The 19920-nt window shown below is 43.0% G+C and overlaps 1 protein-coding gene across 8 annotated transcripts; it reads left to right on the top strand.

Annotated features, from left to right (window-relative positions):
- The first annotated feature begins 9897 nt into the window (after window positions 1–9897).
- LOC114435281 (uncharacterized) lies at window positions 9898–19596 on the top strand. 8 transcript variants are annotated; one of them, XM_028404899.1, is made up of 11 exons: window positions 9898–10064; window positions 13787–13863; window positions 14154–14263; window positions 16946–17047; window positions 17128–17270; window positions 17373–17457; window positions 17838–17982; window positions 18233–18426; window positions 18512–18650; window positions 18815–18933; window positions 19176–19596. In XM_028404899.1, the coding sequence occupies exons 2-11, from the start codon at window positions 13797–13799 to the stop codon at window positions 19470–19472; spliced, it is 1401 nt and encodes a 466-aa protein (XP_028260700.1). In that variant the 5' UTR covers window positions 9898–10064; window positions 13787–13796; the 3' UTR covers window positions 19473–19596. The 8 variants fall into 8 exon arrangements, 7 of the variants coding, with proteins under 7 accessions (XP_028260700.1, XP_028260702.1, XP_028260704.1 ...); XM_028404901.1 differs by lacking the exon at window positions 9898–10064 and adding an exon at window positions 10724–10759; XM_028404897.1 differs by lacking the exon at window positions 9898–10064 and adding an exon at window positions 10825–11221.
- Window positions 19597–19920: the final 324 nt, after the last annotated feature.

The following is a 19920-nucleotide window of genomic DNA, read 5'->3' as shown; positions in this document are numbered from 1 at the left end:
TTTCAGACACTGTGTTTGTAGATGGTGGCTCCTGCCTGTCACACGTCACAACGTGTCACCTCCACATGAACTCACAGTGTGTCCATGCTGCTTCAGAGGAACTTCTCTGCACCTTTGTCCACCTACTGTTATGTGTGAGTTCAGGAAGGAAGGACCCAAAGACAGAAATCCAGAACCAAAAGCTGAAGGAACCTGCACGCCGAGCAGCTGACGACACAGACTGACGGAGACAAAGGGCAGCATGAGACGGACACATGAGGACAACAAGACACAGGTGGAACACATTAGGGTGGGGAACACAGGAGGAAGTGGAACACACAGGAGAGACGTGACACCTCACATTTTAGGACAAATGATCCAACAGGTCTGACATGTATGTGAACAGATTAATGTTTGGATGATCACAGATTAACAATAATCCCTTCATTTCAACAGTCTGTGTGCACCAACATTACAGAGAGTGTGTAAATAATTTAATCAATACAAACTTTATTGATTCTGTTTTACAGGTTTCACTAAAATAATATCAAAGTCCAATAAAACAGTCTGACAGTAGAATAAATCATAAATGATGAGCTTTAAAGTTCTGTTCAGATGAAGGACTCTGTGGCGCCACCTGCTGACAGATACCTGAGCTGCTGCAGTCCATTCTGCTGAAGGTGAAGCAGACGTTTCACCCCTCAGTCCAGGCCCCTGTTCCCTCCACATCCATAAATGTTCAGAAGAGTTTTAGAAGTCATCAGTAACTTCAGCAGTTTAAGGATCGATCGGTTTGATGGATCAGAGTCCAGCAGCTTGAACTGCTGCTGTGTGTCTTTGAATGAGCTCCTGCAGGCTCCTCTCAGCTCCTCCATCACAGCATCAGTCTGACACAAAGTCCAGCTCTGTCACAGCCGCTCACTGATCCGTACACAACAACACAACCACATTACAACAAGGTGTGTGCACGCTGATGGAGAGTCCAGTTACAGGAACCACCCAGACTCTGTATGAGACATCCTGAATGTTTGGAGGATCAATAATCCAGCAAACATTCAACACACACATTAAGCAGAGTGGCACTTGTGGCGTGCCTGACACTGAGACGAGGCACACCAGATGCCATGCATACTAAGTGTGAGTCCACGTTATAAAGACCCACACTTGTGTGCAAGTCTTTATCATCAGGTCTCTGAAACATTCACTGGATTTACTTTGTTGGTTCACTGTTACACAACAACACACTCAGAGAGAGAGAGAGAGAGAGAGAGAGCTGCTGAAAGTGAAACTATTGTTGGATGATTCCAGGAACTCTGCAGCCATTTTGTTTGTACATCTGTACTGAACCTCCATGAGAGACCCCCAAACATCTGCTGCTGCCAGCAATGAGCTCAGATCATAGGTGCAGTCAGGGAGGAGCCTGAAGACAGAGCAGCATCCTGGCTGTGAACACGTGACACACAATAAACTGTCACCAGTCTGAACAGAACTGTGGGTCAATAGAAACAAAGCAGCAGTTCAGTGTGTGAAGAACAGAGAGGAGCTGCAGACTGTGGCAGCTCTTCTACAGTCACACAGCAGCAGTCTGCTGCAGTGACCTCTGACCTCCTGCTCTCATCATGTTCTCCTCTGAACCCACACAGCAGCTCATCCATTTCCTGTCAGCAGGTGGCGCCAGAGAGTCGTTTCATGAGAACAGAAGAAGCTCTGGAGCATGTTTGAGGACACGGACACTGAACAGTTTATTGCAGTCTTTTTATTGAAAAGGGTTTTAGGAACAAAGTTTGTAATAAAAAAGGAGTTTTAGAAACAAAAAAAACAGCAAAACAACAAAGCATTTTCTGTTCCCTCTTACGGCACAACACACTAAACGTCTTCACTTAGTGTGCTGAACTTCTTACAGTGTAAATACTGCTGTATGGCACAGTTTAAATAACAAATATAAATAAGAAAATAAAAGTGCAACAGTCTGAACGTTGGAATGCATCATAACATAAATACAAGAGCTCATCGTCAGTCCAATGTCAACATGAACACTAACAAACATTTGCTTCAATGTTTACTTTGAACTCCACCAATTCTTTTATTTGTTTTTAAATGTCTTAATGGCCTCGCCCCACAGTATCTGTCCGACCTGCTTCAGCCATACACTCCCTCACACTCTCTCAGGTCGGCAGATCAGTCTCTTTTAATAGTCCCACAAACAAAGAGGAAATCTAGAGGTGATCGTGCTTTCACAGTCACACAATCTGCCCCTGCACATTAGGCAGGCTGACTCTCTTGGATCTTTTAAATCCTCTTTGAAAACACACCTTTTCTCCTTGGCTTTTAACTCAGTCTGAGATGTTGACTTTTACTGTTATATTTTACTATAACTATTTTTACTTATATTTTTACTATGTTTTTATTGTTTTTTTATCTTCATGTGTTTTATATGCTTTTGTATTTGTGGACAGCACTTTGGCCAACTGGGTTTATTTTAAAGTGCTCTATAAATAAAGTTGAGTTGAGTTGAGTACACACACACAGGAGGCAACAACAAGTTAGCTTGGCTGACAGACCTTACAGCCAATCACAGGGAGCCTGCCAGTTAGCGGGTAAGATCGAAACATAAATCACTACGCCAACATCTAGGAGGACTGGAGACAGCTGAGGATGTGGTAGAGGACGCTGTCTGGGAAGGAGGTCTGAAGGTGAGGCAGGAAATGTAAGAACCATGCATCACAGTGAATTAGTGAAGCCACCTGCTGCCACCATGTAATGTCTGCAGATAAATAGTTCATATCCATCATGGACCCTCATCACAAACAAAGTTACCGGTAGTTAGACAGATGTATGCTAGCACAGGTCGGCTATCTTTGTAGCAGTCTCACAATCCTGAGGTCCAGCTCACCGCCACTGGTTTTTACAATACAGAGATTAAGCTTTTTTTCAGAATAACTTGTTACAGTCATATGTAGATAATGCAGTGTGATTCACAAACACTAAGCTATAGCTGTATGCACTGGCAGTGATAACAAGCAGAACATTTCACGTCCTGGTAAAGTCTGTATGTCAAAAATAAGAGAGGTGTGTCAAACACATTTAGTTACGTTCAGCTTCAGTCTTGCTCAGATACCAGCACCCGAAACCTCATCCCCCACACTTTTATAAAGCTAGATACACCCCTGCTCACTTACATCTTAGTGTATGAAATGTGCAGAGGAGACTGACAACAGCATCACAAGACTGTACCTGAGTGGACAAGGTTAACTTCAGTGTGTAACCCTTCATGTGCTGTTGATGTAATTAGTTTGATTACAGAGCAACACCAAACCGTTTTGCCCTGACAGCCAGCTGTTCAGGGAGAGTGCCGGTCATTCTTCCATTAAGACATAATGTAAAACCAAAAACAGAGAAGCAGAGCTGCCATATTTTCTAACTCGCCGCCATCTCCACATCTTTCATGTCACAGACATAAAAAATTATACCAGTTGTAGAGCAACTTCTTGTGATTCTGACGGTGTTCTTATTTTTTGTCTAAAGGCTTCGGTTTGGACAAAAAGAGAAGTTGTTCGGAGGGTGCAACCCCCATTAAAACACATGGGATCTGCCTGAGAGGAGTACAAGGAGAACCACACAGGTGTCTTAAATAGGGCTTAATTAGGCAGGCAGGGCTGTTACCATGGTGACAGGCTGACACACAGAACTGGCATACAAAGCAGCCATATTTGTAGTCTTTATCCATCATTACGCATGATATGTGCCATATTCATTGCTATGGAGCTGTTTGCTACATATCTACATCAAAATCATTTAGTCTCCCTAAGCCTCAGCTATTATTCCAAGATCAGACAATTCACCTGCTGTTCAAAGCAATTATTCAGCTCCTGTTCAGATTAATTCAGCTGTTTTATGACTGCTTCAGCTAATATTCAGATTAATTCAGCTGTTACATGCAGATTTCAGATTTCAAAGCAATCGTTCAAATAAGCGTTCAAAGCAATGCTTCAGCTTCTGCAATCAAACTTGCATTTTCTTCAGGAAATGCTTTTTCTAGTTTCATATTAATTACTCAGTTACTATCATAATTTCACCAGAAACAGTATTGTATGTGATGGCTTGTTGTTCTGAGACACTTCAAGACTTCAGTTTCTTTCTAAAAACAAAAAATAAAACTACAAAGACCATCAGGAGAACTCCTGCTGTCAGTCCAATGATGAGTCCTGCCCATCCTGTGTCTGCTGGTGGACTCAGAGCTGGACTCAGAGCTGGTCTGTCAGTGTGTGTCTGAGCAGCAGCTGCTGTAAAGGACAAAAATGTGAGTTGAGACTTGTTGATGTTTAAATGAACATGTGGACTGTTTGAATTGAACCTGATGCTGTCTGTCTGTACAGAATATTATATGTTACAGTTAGAAGAACAGAAATCAGACAGTTCTCAGCAGACAGCAGCTTTAACTTACTCACCAGAGACTGTGAGCTCACAGCTGGAAGAACCAGAACCAGAAGCTGTCCTCACATCACACACATACAGACCAGAGTCTTCAGTCCTGAGTCTGGACAGATGAAGTCTGATTCGTCCTTCTCTGAGGGCGTCTGTGTCACTCTGGACTCTTCCTGAAAAACCTTCATCCACAGACTCTGAGAGCTCAACACCAGCATGGACCAGATACAGGACTGATACTTTTTTGGTTAAATGAACACAGTAGACATAAATGTCCTCAGTCTTAGTCTCAGTGTCTGTGGGGAACGTCCACTCCAGTGTGATGTTGTGGTTCTCCTCTGCCTGATAGGAGCTCTGTGTCTCCTTCACTTCAAGTGCTGCTGCTGAGGAGGTGAGGATGAGGAGCAGCAGGATCATCTTCTCTCTGTGAGAGGACACAGAGGTGAAGAGTCATCAGGTTCAGTCAGTACGGCTACAACAACATCAATCTACAGTCTGACTGAAACTCACAGTCACACTCTGTGTCAGCTTTTACAGTCTGCACTGCTGCACACACACACCTCTGTCAGCAGGTGGCGCTGAAGGACACATTCAGTCTGAGTGTAGTTAAATTACATTTTACAGTATAAAGCTGCCCAGTCCAGTGTGTGGTGGTGCTGTGGGCTTTAAGTGAAGAGAGGCTGCTAAATGATGATGATAAAAAAAAACAATCTCCATGTTTACTGTGTTTTAACTGATAAATCTAGCTGACAGCCAGCATGAAAGGTTAGACAGTGCGGTCCGTCCCTCTTCTCTGCTGATAGGCTGATACAGAGTGAACCAGTGGCTGAGCAGGTTATGGAGATCATCAGAATAAAACGCCGTATGACGTAAAAAGCGGTGTTTAAATGTGATATGAATGTTTGCGGTATTAACGCATCATCACGTATGGACGCTGTCACGTTGTTGCCTGATCATGTAGCGCTATGAATGAGTCCAGGAGTCTCTTTACCCAATATTCTGTCCTCTTCTGTCGTTAACGCGTCCATGTCTGTGTTCTGGGGCTCAGCAGTGTACTCAAACAGAGCTTTAACCAGCTCTAAGTTTACATCGAAACGCTGTCAGTCCACGGTCTGTGTCCTCGGTGGACATGTCTGTGTGTTTTCACAGCACCTGAGTTGTCACTCGCGTGTGTTGAAGGACACAACGAAGGAGATATGAGCAGGTGAAGCGACGTGAGACATGATCACCAGCTACTACCCAGAACCCAGCACTGATCAAACACATGCTGTTACAGACTGATGGAGCTGCTGACCAACACCTTCACTCACTGCTGACACTTCACGAGAATCACCTTAACCCACAGTAACACACCGAGTCTGACCTTCAGGCTGGGGACGTTTTCATTGTTTTCACCGGCAGCGAGGCAGCGAGCGTAAAGATGCCGACCTCCTGTAGCAGCTCAGGACCATGCTCATTTATTTACAAGGAGGGACAGTGTGAGAGAGGTGGACAGATACAATACATGAGGAAGAGTTTCAGAAATAGAGAGGAAGTTAATGACCATGATCACATGACACCTCGCTCAGTCTTCACTCGCTGTGTGAAGCAGCGTCTCTATCAGCAGCTCTCTCTCTCTCTCTGCTCAGACTTCCTCATTCAGACTGAGCACGCTGTGTGTTTACAGCCTCCTCTGGGTTTGTGTAGTCCAGGAGCTGTGTGACAGCAGCATGTTGTCAGCTTGTGATGAAGAACCTGCAGAAATATTTGGTTGGTTTGGTTTTAATAAAATATGACCATCAACATAAAAGTTAAAACACACTTTATTGATCAGTTTGTTCCGTCCTGATAAATATGACTGTAAACAGTGTGTTAGGACACATGTGAACATGCTGTGCACCTTCAGGGGCTCCCTGATGGACTCAGTTCATTTGAAAGATCAGGAAGACGAACATGAAACCAAAGCTCTTAAAAACAAAACACAGAGGAGAAGTGTTCAGTGGACGGGACACAGTGATCAGTGCTGAGTGTGTATATATATGTTTGTGCACTGCTGTGTTGTGCAGACTGGTTGGAACTGTGGTTACATACAGAAGGGCTTCATGTCAGCTGATGAAAAGGTAAGAGCCAGTGTGTTGTTGTTGTGTTAGTGTGTGTGTGTGTGTGTGTGTGATGAAGAACAGTGTAAGTTTGTGTAAAGTGTAAAAACAAGGTGTTTGTGCAGAATCAGTTTAGCAGCTCAAACACATGTTGATGGAACAAAGACATGACAGGAGGGACAACATGGACCCACCAAGAGACACATGTGGACACATCCAGTCTGTGTGAAGGAGGGACACACACACTGATGGAGACTTGTTGGACTCTTCTGTTGTTGTTTTGTTTTTGCCTTCACTCTGCTCGGGGACAAAAAGGAAACACCCACGAAGGGTGGAGCAGAGTGCAGGGGGTGGTCCCTGTCTCTGTGTCCTGCTCCGCCTGTTTGCTGTCTGTCACACCCACCAGCAGCAGAGTGCTGTAGATCAGATACAAGTTAACAACAGCAGCACTCGTCACTGTAAATGCAGAAACACTGTCCAGGTCTGTGAGTAGAGCGGTCAGACAGACAGGTGCTGTGCTCCCTCTTTGTCCTTCTGATCAGCTGCAAGAAGTCACATCTTCCTCTCTGATACATACAGAGGGATGTTTTTACCCAGCAGCAAGTGACAGTGTGTCAACAAACAACACTCTCAGGTTTAGGTGTGTGTGTTGTTGTGTAACAGTAAAACAACAAATACTGACTGACAAGTACTGACTGAACCTGATGACTCTTCACCTCTGTGTCCTCTCACAGAGAGAAGATGATCCTGCTGCTCCTCATCCTCACCTCCTCAGCAGCAGCACTTGAAGTGAAGGAGACACAGAGCTCCTATCAGGCAGAGGAGAACCACCACATCACACTGGAGTGGACGTTCCCCACAGACACTCAGACTAAGACTGAGGACATTCATGTCTACTGTTGTCATTTAACCAGACGGAAAGAATCAGTCCTGTATCTGGTCCATGCTGGTGTTGAGCTCTCAGAGTCTGTGGATGACGGTTTTTCAGGAAGAGTCCAGAGTGACACAGACGCCCTCAGAGAAGGACGAATCAGACTTCATCTGTCCAGACTCAGGACTGAAGACTCTGGTCTGTATGTGTGTGATGTGAGGACAGCTTCTGGTTCTGGTTCTTCCAGCTGTGAGCTCACAGTCTCTGGTGAGTAAGTTAAAGCTGCTGTCTGCTGAGAACTGTCTGATTTCTGTTCTTCTAACTGTAACATATAATATTCTGTACAGACAGACAGCATCAGGTTCAATTCAAACAGTCCACATGTTCATTTAAACATCAACAAGTCTCAACTCACATTTTTGTCCTTTACAGCAGCTGCTGCTCAGACACACACTGACAGACCAACTCTGAGTCCAACTCTGAGTCCAGCTCTGAGTCCACCAGCAGACCCAGGACAGACAGCAGACACTGTTGGACTGATAGCAGCAGGAGTTGTTCTAGGTATTCTTCTTGTCAGAGTTGCACTCTGCATTGTTCATCGTAAACAAGACCAGAACCGACAGTCCATCAGGGGTCTTTCTGTGCAGTGTGGACCTGGAGACTCTCCTCCATCATCTTCATCATCTAGGCTGCACGAAGGCTGTCCCAATTCGCCAAAATTCTAAGGGTCCTTCAAATGCGTCCTCCTTTTGCCAGAATTCGGAGGATGCATCGCTACCATCCTTCGTGGCCTTACATATCCCAAGATGCTTTGCGGGCCTATTTTTTTCAACAGTAAAATGATGGACCAAGAGAGCGGCACAGGTGTGTCGGATCAACTGGTGCCCAAATTAACTGGTGGCCGTGTTGGTGCGATACAGATGTAACGTGGGCGTGTCTAATAGTTTAAGTCTTAAACTATTCCTGGACTGTTCACATTATGCCAACTGCAACACATTATGTCTTGCACTATACATCTTTTGCACTCTCACTGCATTGTGCCTTCACTTTGTGCCTTGTATTTTGTGTGTGCCTCATTGTAGGTACATTTTTTTACATTTATCTTTAGTTTTTAGTTATATGTTATATGTTGCGGAGTGAAGAGTAACGCAATTTGGATTCTCTGTATGTCCAGCACATATAGCAGATTTGGCAATAAAGCTGACTTTGACTTAATAAATATAGGTTTATTACTGCTTTAGTATATAAGTAAACACATGAACTAACACTAACAAACTAACCCCAGTGAACCAGGTGGAGCTGTGCAGTGTGCAGCAGCATGATCACAGAGGTCCTGTTTGAACGGGCAGTGAGGATGAGCTCTCTGAGTGGGGGCTCTGGGCTCTTGCCGCGGGACTTGTTCTTCTCCACATCGTATCCTCCGGCAGCCAGAGCCTTCTGGAGGGCGGCTGCAGACACGCCGCTCCGCTCCTTGGAAGCGGCCCCAGCTTTCACGATGAGCTCGCTGACGCTGGGGCCGGACTTGTTCGGCTTGGAGACCTTCTTCTTCTGCGCTTCGGCCGGAGCGGCGGCTGGAGCTGGAGCTTCTTCTGCCATGTTCAGTTCGTAGCTGCAACACAAGCACAGTCAGAGTGTAGTTATGATCAGCTGAGAGGCGGTCCTTGAACACACCATGAGAACCGCGGAGACTCAATCCAAGGCAGCTCCTCTGCAGGCTGAATGTTCCGCTCGTGTTTTCTGTGTGGATGAAAGAGTCCAGATGAGTGTGGGAGCAGCGCTGCAGGCCGACAGTGAAGGAGCTGCTAGCGGACTGTGTCTCTTCATGTTCAGCTCATGTGGAGCTCTGATGATCTCTGCACTTTGCTGCTGGAGAGAGTCCGCGGCTGCGCAGCGGCTTCTCCCTCTTCTTCCTCTCAGAGATGAAGTCAGACTATCAGAGCTCCATCAGAAGCTGTTTTCCAGCTGAGCCGCATGTTGCTTCAGAGACTCAGAGGACAAACCGACACCTGCTGACGTCACTTTGTCCCAGAGTCCGGCTGTTGCAGCAGCATCAGACCCTGATGATGGTGCAGACAGACTTCTATCAGAGCTGCTCGCTGCTTCTCTCGCTGAGCAGGTTGAATAAAGTCCATCACTGTTCTGTTTGTGTCACAGCTGTTGTCATGTAAACAGACACAGACAGAGCAACAACAGGGAGGCTGCTGTACATGGAGCAGCAGACCGTTAATGAGCAGATCACTGCTGAATAACAGAAGCTCTAGTTCAGCTCCACACTTCAGAGCTGCAGCCTCAGCACTCTGTTGTTTCATCATGTGACTGTTTACAGTCATGATAACCTGCGGCCGCTTTCTGACGTCATGTGATCGTTGTTCCTTCCTGCAGCGTCACACCACAGGGGACTCAACAAAGTGTGCACAGTGACAGAGCTGTGCGTAATGACGCACGAGCCAACAGCGGTAACTTTACACTCAAAAAAGTGCTGGGTTATTTTTGTAAACACATTGCTGGGTTGATTATGCTGGGTCACCATTCTGGGTTGTTTGGGGTACTGTGAACCAATGGTTGGGTTGCTCATGCTGGATCAAAGGCATTTTCACCACCCAGCCATCTGGTTGGGTTATTTTGACCCAGCCACAGTGTCATTTATTTTCCCGCCCATGGAAGTTTCCAGTTTTTTCGGCTGGCAGGGGAAACAACTGCTGGACTTTCTGGTAGGTTAATATTCTTCATTTGTCGGTTAAGGTCACCATATTGTGTTTATTTTAATGTTAATTGTCACTTATCGTCGCAATATTGAATTATAATGCTTGTGGTGTACATATTTCTTATTCTGTGCCGTGATACTTGTTGGTTGGCGTATGCCAGAGCAAATATGCTAGCTAAGACAAGCCGTCAGTATAAAGTTAGCCAATACATTGTGTGTCTTTATCTGAATTCACAGTCCTAACCTTTGTGTCCGTTTATATTGTAAGTCTCTTTAGTACCGAGTTCGATTAAAAACAAACATGAGAATCCTTCTTTTAGCATTTAAAGTGACCATTAGGGACGCAGCACACTGCAGACTTGTCCGTTTGACTCGGGCCTAATTTTAGCTTTGTCGTGCGTCAGTCGACATGGGCTTACTGGAGGCGGTTAAAGTGGCACGAGCGGCAATCGGATGATCGGTTGAATTTCTGACATGTTTGATATTTTTGTTGCCCTTCGTAAGAGTAAAGCACTGTTTAAGTAGATATACGGCCCGAAGTCTCTTTTCCTTTATTGCGCATGCGTTGGCCGAATACGCGATGTCTCTGAGCCTCCATGAAGTTGCTACAGACGATAACACACATGGCGGCGCCCATACGTTGTTGGACAGAGCACAGCCATGGAGAGAGATATATTTATACTCTATCGCTTTAGGACAGAGGTGATGCAGCAGCATGCAACACAAATTCTGACTGACTTTTTCTTTGAAACAGCAACAGTACCGGGTTAGACATGTTTCATTTCGGGTTCAGTGTGATCACCTGAAGTCGCAGCCGACAATCGCACCATACAGCCGTACAGTGTGAGCACAGCAATCGTGACTGCAGTCAAGTGAGCCGTCATTTTCCAAAAGCCGCACCGAAGATTTAAGGTGCGCGACTACGTCCGTGAGTTTTGACTTGACATCGCATCGATTTATTCATACTGTGTGAGTTGGTATTAAACACAAACATCCTGTAGCGGGTGCTATTTGCCTCAGGTCGGGAAAAAGGGGAGGGTAAGTCGACCCGCATATATAGGGCTCCTTGTACGGGGGAACAAAGGTGTTGGGGTTTGGTTCCGCCCGGTGGAGTAAGGCAGGTGCACACCTTGCTCCACACTGGCGTGCAGGGAGGCCATACAGGTATTCACAAGTAGTTTGGTCACGCAGATGCCAGGTATTTTAAGGATTATTAATTATATTGCAGGTATTTTAAGCATGATTTAATAAAGTGTAAAGAGGTTTTAAAAGAAAGTATTTGTTTTGTTGCAGAGCGTCGGGTTGATGGGCATCGCTGCTCTTGCCATAGCATGCAAATTGTCGGTTTCTTTTCTTTGTCTAGTCCGCCCGGTGTGTCGGATTAACTGGTGCCCAAATTAACTGGTGACCGAGTTGGTGCGATACAGATGTATCGTGGGCGTGTCTCTGTAGGACCCGTGTCTGTTCAAACCAGGAAGTAAACATCGGGAGTTCTTCTTCCATAAAATTCTGTTTTTACTCGTTTTAGGAGCAACAATGAACGTGACGATGTCGGCCAGCATGGAACAGCATGTTCAGCGTCCTCAGCTGTGTGGAAAATAAATATATTATGAAGCCAAATTTAAAAAAGAAAACGCGGTCACATCTTGAACCGATGGAGGTTTGTTAACAGGATCAATACAGACCATACATAGAACCTTGAACCTTGACCTTCATAGTCATCGCTTCTTGAGCTGAGCATTATCAGTGTAGCCCCAGCTGATAAACGTTTTCATTTATTGCTGTTCATCTGTTTAAACGTGACCAGCAAAACAACAATATGAGTTTTTTATTACAACAAAAAGTTTAGCGGTGTCAACAGAGGTGTTTGGTGTCCGCGCATCTGCCTGTTCAAAATACTGCGGCACCAAATAATCCGATACAGACAATACTGCTTAGAATGCACGTTCATGGTTAAATATATTGTTAACATTATCAGCAGCGTTTGTGTAGTGACACTGTTGATTTGTGGTGTAACCTACACATAAAGTAAACAGTACAGCACTGATATGACCCAATGGATGTTGGCTGAATCCCACGCAGCGCCGTGGTCCACACCTCCACAGCCAGGTTAAACTGTGACAGCCTACATCCACAGAGGATGCGTGGATTCTGTCTTCTAATAACAGACACAATCAGGACTATTATTCAAGTATATTGCAAGATTATTTACCTGGGGGTCAGGAATCAACAATCACGGCCATAGAAAATCTCCCGACCATAACTAGCAGGTTCTATGTATGGTCTGTATTGACCCTGTTAACAAACCTCCATCGGTTCAAGATGTGACCGCGTTTTCTTTTTTAAATTTGGCTTCATAATATATTTATTTTCCACACAGCTGAGGACGCTGAACATGCTGTTACATGCTGGCCGACATCGTCACGTTCATTGTTGCTCCTAAAACGAGTAAAAATAGAATTTTATGGAAGAAGAACTCCCGATGTTTACTTCCTGGTTTGAACAGAAACGGGTCCTGCAGAGACACGCCCACGTTACATCTGTATCGCACCAACTCGGTCACCAGTTAATTTGGGCACCAGTTAATCCGACACACCGGCAAGTGAGCCGGTGTGTGGCACAAAAGAACTGGGAGGTGCCTTTGGGGCGGACTAGTTTTTCTTTCTTTCTTAATTTGTTTATTGTTATTTCGTTTTTTTGTTTTCCCCTTAATCCGTACCTACCCTACTTCCATACGACCTGCCAGGCGTGTGCAGTGAAACACGGTTGCAGTGTCTAAATACTCACGTGTGCAGTGAAACACAATTGCAGTGCCTGACTCACGTGTGTGGTGGAATCACAGTTGCAGTGTTCATAAAGTGTGGGGTGGACTTTTCTTTCATTCCGGGCGGCCGTTCTTTGGAAGTGGGGTAGTGGAGGTGGGCAAATTTATGTTGTTTGATTGCATTAATAAATTGATTTGATTAGACCCACCTTCTCATCATTTCTTCAGCTGGTCTCATAGCCACATAACATTTGGCGTTGTTGGCAGGATCAGCTTGATAGTGGTGGTACATTTTGGGGGAACAGATTTTTTTTTGTGTGTTTGTGTGAAAGGCAAGAGCAGCGGTGGGCCAGGAGTAAGCGTCTGGGAGAGTCCCGAAGCTAGCGGCCTTTTCCCAAAATCTATTTGAGGCGTAACACTATTGTTTACTTTCTGTGGTTAATGCGTTAATGGTATGTAAATAAAATAATCAATCAAATAAACACTAACAACAAATTTTATTTAACGTTATCGTTAAATAGATTTTATTTGCGGGTCTCTGTGTCTTTAGAGGAGAATGAATCGCTGCCGTATGCATTTAAGTTAAAAGTGACTGCAAACAGACCGGCTTCTCTTAACAATAACAAATCAATAGGTTTCACTGCTGTGCGTTTGTACCGAATCACATGACGCATGACGACAACAGTGACGCGTCGAAAATATGGCAGCGCCCTATAGCCGAAGTACCAATTTTCATCTATTAGATTAGATTAAATTTTTTATGTTTACATATTTTTGGCATATGTTTCTTGGCAAATTATATATACAAAGTTAGACTGTTTCATTGCCTAAACATTTTATCTTTAATATTATTTTTATTATATAAATATTATAAATAATTATAAATAATATTGTATTATTATTATCCCCGAATTTCCCCTTGAGGATGAATAAAGTAATTTTGATTCTGATTCTAATTATTCTAGATCAGACTTGATGGATGAATTTGTCAAAACAAAATTAAATGAATGGCAGCTGGACACCCTGTTGGATACATTCAAAGGTAAGCTAATATTTAATATTTAGTTAACATTGCTAAAACGTCTATCAAGATGCAAGCACATGTTATGAGGGTTTTCATTGTAAATAGCCTTTCCTGAAGAGCTACACCAATACTACAGTAAACTAACTAACTTTTTAGATTTAAACAGAAGGTGTTTTTTTAATTTTTTCTTCAGCTGATGTGCTTGGTTTTATGACCAACTAAGCCGAAGTTGACTTCATTTATCTGTGGCATATTTTGTGTGTGGACTCAAAACTACAACTGTCTGTTTTTGTCTGTTTAATTTTCAGAGCAGGAAGTGGATGAGGAGAGTTTCCTTTTGCTGGATGATGCTGCCATGCAGCATCTTATTCCAAAAATTGGTCAACGTCTCAAATTTCAAAAACATCACAAGGAGCTTGTGAGTAAAGTGCTTTTGTTTTTGTAAGTTTGGTAAAGATTAAAGGTAAGTTCTCTAATGTCATTCACATGCTTTCGCTGCAGACAGGCAATCCCTGGTCATGCAAAAGGACTGTTTGTTCATTTAAGGGCAGTTCATGGTGTTAATACCGCTTCGTCCTTTTTTCAATGCTGCGAAGATGGCTGCAGACGGACATTCAGATATATTCGGTCATTCAGACGACATCTTCTTCAACATTCTGTCCAAGAAAGTGCCCAAAGTACTGGACAGCATTTAATTGGTACCACAACAATGTCTGTACAGTGTTTCTCAGGTCCCATTGATAGAGAGTTAGCAAATGCAGACACATCTGAGGCTCCTACACAACAGGGCAGAAACGAAGATGATTTCTGGGACGAGTTGCAGCCAGAGACTGTAACACAGCGGGTAGCTCTGTTTTTAGCAGCTCTTAAGGCCAAGGCAGCACAGACATATAGTACAGTCAATTTTGTTGTTGCACAGACATCCTGCTTGATTTCAGACATTGTGGGTTCACTTCAGAGAAAGTCTTTGTCTCTCTTTGCGAAATTCGGCCATCGGGATGACCCAGAGGTGCAAGAACTTGCCCGTGATTTTGATAAGGCAGTGTGCCCCTTTAAAGGTTTGGATTCAGACTTCAAACAAATGCAGTATTTTGCAAAGTCAGGATACTTTATCCAGCCTGTAGAGCAGGCTCTGCCTGGAGTCTCATATGTGCAGAGAAGGGACTCTGCTACTGGGACACTTAGACAGGTTGCTGTTCAGGATGTGTTTTTTCGTGTCCCACTGAAAACTCTGCTAACTCAACTGCTTGAGATCCCTGGCATTTTGGAGGCCATCTTCACCTGGCAGAAAAGAGAAAATGGAGTACTCATAGACTTCTATGATGGGAAGTATTGCAAGCAGCATTGTCTCTTTTCCAGCAATGTGTCTGTTCCACTTCTTTTGTACAACGATGACTGTGAAATAGTTAACCCACTAGGCTCAAAGGTTGTGGTACACAAGTTGGGGTTCCTTTACTTCACTATCAAGAGTCTGCCTCCAGAGTTTCTATCAAAACTCTCATCACACTTTCTCATAGCAGTTTACAGAACAGATGATGCAAAAACCTATGGGATTGATAGTGTTCTACAGTCAATTGTAGAGGAGCTGAAAGATCTTGAGATCACTGGCATCTCCCTCAACACACCTCTTTTCAAGGGTGAAATGAGGTTTTCTGTTGCACAGGTGTGTGGGGACAATCTTGGCCTAAATGCCATTCTAGGTTTTACTGAGAGCTTCTCAAGTAATTTCTTCTGTCGCATGTGCAAGGCACACAAGAACATCACAAGGACACAGACAAAAGAGGATCTTGCCATGATAAGAAATGAAACAAACCATGCTGAAGATGTTTGTCATGGTAATGTGTCTGAGACTGGTGTTAAAAGAGACAGCATCCTAAACAGTCTGTCCTACTTTCATGTCACAGACAACAAAGTTGCAGACATAATGCATGACTTGTTGGAAGGGGTGGGGCCATATGAGTTGAAGCTGGTAATCTCTTCACTGATTGAGGACAAACACTTGACCCTTGAAAAACTCAACTTCCGGATCACAAGTTTTGATTATGGCTTTCCTGATCTGAAGAATAAGCCATCCTTGATTGGGAAGAATGAACTTAAAAATCCCGAAGGAGCAATGCATCAGTCTGCAGCGCAAACATGGTGTCTCCTCAGATGGTTGCCATGTATGATTGGGGACCTCATTCCTGAAGAAAACAAGCACTGGGAGCTCTTGCTTCTCCTTCTGGAATGTATGGAGTTGATTTTCTCTTCTTCCATTACACCAGAGGCTGTAGTTTACTTGGCTGCACTGATTGATGAGCATCACTCTCTGTTCCTTGAGCTGTACCCCAGATTGCATCTTCGCCCGAAGCACCACCTCATGGTGCACTATCCAAATGCAATCCTACACTTGGGACCACTTGTTCAGTTCTGGTCGATGCGATTTGAAGCCAAACATGGTTTCTTTAAACGCATCAGCCATGTCACCTGTAACTTTAAGAATATTTGTAAGACTATGGCATTTCGGCATCAGATGATGCTATGCTACTCACTCCTCTCTGGTTCTGTGTTTAAAAATGAAACAGAGGTTGGTCCAGGCCAGAGTGTTTTGCTTGCCGTAATGGATGGCTTTTGTGATGTACAAAATGGTCTTGAGGATATTCCACCCTTTACAGAGATCTTTGTGCCAGCTTGGGTAAAAGTAAATGGTACACACTACAAACCTGGAACCACAGTATTTCTGTCTTACACTGCTGATGGCGAGCCCCAGTTTGGTAGAGTGAAAAGCCTTCTCATGTTGGGTGACAGAGTGAAGCTTGTCATCCAAAAATGGGATACAGTAGGATTTGAGAAGCATTTCTTTGCCTACGGTGTAACAGCAACCACTGATGTGTTTGCTGTTGATCAAGGTTCCCTCCTTGACTATCACACTCTCCATGCAGTGAAGTCCTTCAGGGATAATGATGACTGTTTATATGTTTCACTTAGATACAGAATCTTTTAAGACGCTGTTCATTTCATCTGACATTCACAATGTTATGATCAGGTGTTGAATTATATGTATTGTGTTAAATGTTTGTTTTAAGTGCATGATGAGTTTTTGAATCCCTCCTTACTATAGCTCCAAGCTGCCTGTTCGACAAAGGATCAATGTTTATCAGAAAAGAATGTTGAAACGGTGGCATCGACAACTCTGCTTACTGTGGTGCTTCATCCAGAATTTGTATGTTTGAATTTTCTAAGCACCTAGATAACAGTGCAATGCGTAAAAATCTTTAAGTAATTTGTTTATATCCAATATAGGCGATTCGCCAAATGTTGGGAGGTAGCCTTGAAGGGAGATCTATATTAAGCACTTTGGATGAGAAGCAATCAATTACATCCAAAGAGAGGAAGCTTCTTGTGAGACTTCTGGTATCCCACCTTATTGAAAAACATGGCGAAATGTAAGCAAGTTTTGCAAGGAGAAAAAATAAAATTTTAATGCAGTTGATTTATATAATGGCATCGTAACCTTTCTACCCATTTTTAAATGCTATCCTCTACAGGCCACCCTCAGACACTAAGATAGCACTTGCCATGGCGTTGATTTATGAATTTCCATGTCTTAAGGATGACACAGGCAGCAGCTATGTAAGTTCACCCAGATATTTAGTAATCAGTATATTTTATCCCACCAATAAAGTAAATGCATAAATTAAAAATGTGCGTTTTTGAACTGTTTACAAATGTGTTTAGTTGTACATCCTTACTCAAGGAAAAGGCTGTAATTGTTTCAGTTAAGAGTTGAGTGAGTTATGTAGATGTCACAAACTGTCAAATTATTTTGTTCTTAAAAAAAAATTGCGTGCCATGGAAGGACAGCAAGGAAGTGAAATGAGTAATAGTCAATTTGGCAATGTGGCAACTGTGTTCCATTAATGTGGTTTTTAACACAAACACATTTTTTGTTAATTGCTTCATTACCTATTATTGGGTTTACACTTAAAGCTGAATTGGATCTTATGTCACAGGGAGCATGGTACACACCTGGCCGAAAACACAGACCTGCTACAGGTTTTTTGGAGGAGCGCTTGAGAAATGTCAGAAAGCGTATGAGGAGCCTGATTCGCCCGCGCCAACAGGAACCACAAGAGGACCATGCTGTCCTTACACCAGGTAAGGTATCATATTTTCATTATTTGTTCATTTACATGATTTTTTTCCAGTATTTTTCTGTTGCAGGGTAGTTGTTTGAGGGACTATAGATACTGCTGAGGTTGTATGATACATTTAGCAGCCGTTCTTTAGCAATGGGATGGTAATTTTATACTCATGTTTTTGTTCTCTTGCCAATCAACATCTAATTGTGACAACCACTTTCACAAACAAGTTCACACTCTTTACTGCCTTTACTATTGTTCAACAGATTCACTTTCATCTCCCCAAAATATTCGAGAGATGGTTGCCTGGCTGAAAGCTAACAAATATCCAGTCTCTGAAGTGGAGGCCAAGATGAAGGAAACCTCCATACACAGAAGCAAATGGATTAGATGTAACGGCTCCAAAACCATCAGTGAAATCCTGAGGGAGTTTCCCAGGCTGACAGACAATCCTGGCATGGTAATTTAAAAAAGTTTGTTTTATTATGTACTTATTGAACTCTCAGTGCTATCGTAATTAATTTGTTCTTTTTTTTATTTATCAGATATCGCAAGACTTTCAGCAACTTCATCCTGAGGCAGCAGGACAAATGTTTGAGAAGTGGCCTGCAATTGCAGACAAAATCTTAAAATATGCCCAACGAGAGGGAAAAATAAATGTTGTGCCAGATGATGTCACACCTGGTAAGATATTTGTATTATCCATGTATCCATCTTGTGAAACCTGTTCTTATTATAATTAATTATTATCCATATTCCATCCACAATATATTTTCCATAATTGATCATAATGGAAATCACAAACAGCACTAGTAAACGGGGCACTATGTATTGTGTATTTGATAAAGGTGAGAGAGCTTTAAAGGCCTTACCAAACCTGCTTCCCCCATCACTCTTCAAAAGAGGTGGAAAAATTGTGAGACCCACGACAGCGGAGTCTCAAAGGGCATTTGTTAACATGCAGCCTGTAAGTTTATCTTTCACATATTTCTTTTAATAAATGTGAGGATTTTTACTTCTTAAAATGCTTGACAGTAAGTATCAGAAACTACACATCTAATGATAAATATAAACTAAGTTGAACACTGATGATAACTAGAAAGGCTTTCACAACATTTATCCTATATATGATATCAATAACTCAATGTTGATATGAATATAAATTTCTGTTTTATTATGACACTAACCTTCTGATATGTTATTTAACAGGTTGGAACCAATATAGTGGAGTACCTGACAAATGTGGATAACACCTTTCCACACGTTCTGTCGCTGGGACATGAGAGAGTGTCTCAAACATTTCTGGTTGTGGAAGGCCATGCCATTGAGACTGACTCGCTGCTTGAAGCTGTGGACCTGTGCTTTAAGTCTTTTTATGTTTTTGACACGAATTACCCAAAGGAGTGCCAACCCACATGGGAGTTTTTGCAGCACTGCATTTATGAAATAAATGGACAAGAATCTTCAGCTGTCAAATTTTTGAGGACAGCCATTGCCCATACCTAGAGTGTGGATTATCTCTGAAGACTGTTTGGTTTGTTTGGTTTCCACTGACATTTACCTGTGTTTTGTTACATAGAAATGTGTTGTCAGAATCTGAATTTTGACTAATAAACAGTTCCAAAGTAAATTAATCTACTGTATCAAGTTAGGATGAGTACCCACTAGGTTGGAGCAAACAAATTGGTAATAGGTAACATTGATTTAGAAATATGGTTAATTTGACTGACTAGGTTGGGTCAAAAATAACCCACTCTATAGGTAACATTTACCCAGCAATATATTAAGTTGACCCATAAGGTTGGGTCAAAAAACAACCCACTCTATAGGTAAAATTTACCCAGCAATATATTAAGTTGACCCATAAGGTTGGGTCAAAAAACAACCCACTCTATAGGTAAAATTTACCCAGCAATATATTAAGTTGACCCATAAGGTTGGGTCAAAAAACAAC

This window comes from Parambassis ranga, chromosome 5, assembly GCF_900634625.1.
Source record: "Parambassis ranga chromosome 5, fParRan2.1, whole genome shotgun sequence".
NCBI lineage: Eukaryota > Metazoa > Chordata > Actinopteri > Ambassidae > Parambassis > Parambassis ranga.
The sequence above is the reverse complement of the archived record's forward strand: the minus strand, read 5'-3'. Positions and strand labels throughout refer to the sequence as shown.

Coding starts and splice junctions, on each gene's coding strand:
- LOC114435281 (XM_028404899.1), top strand. CDS start 13,797: ATGGATGAATTTGTCAAAACAAAATTAAATGAATGGCAGCTGGACACC. Junction 17,458..17,837: donor ATGACACAGGCAGCAGCTAT/GTAAGTTCACCC, acceptor CTTATGTCACAG/GGAGCATGGTACACACCTGG. Junction 18,934..19,175: donor CATTTGTTAACATGCAGCCT/GTAAGTTTATCT, acceptor GTTATTTAACAG/GTTGGAACCAATATAGTGGA.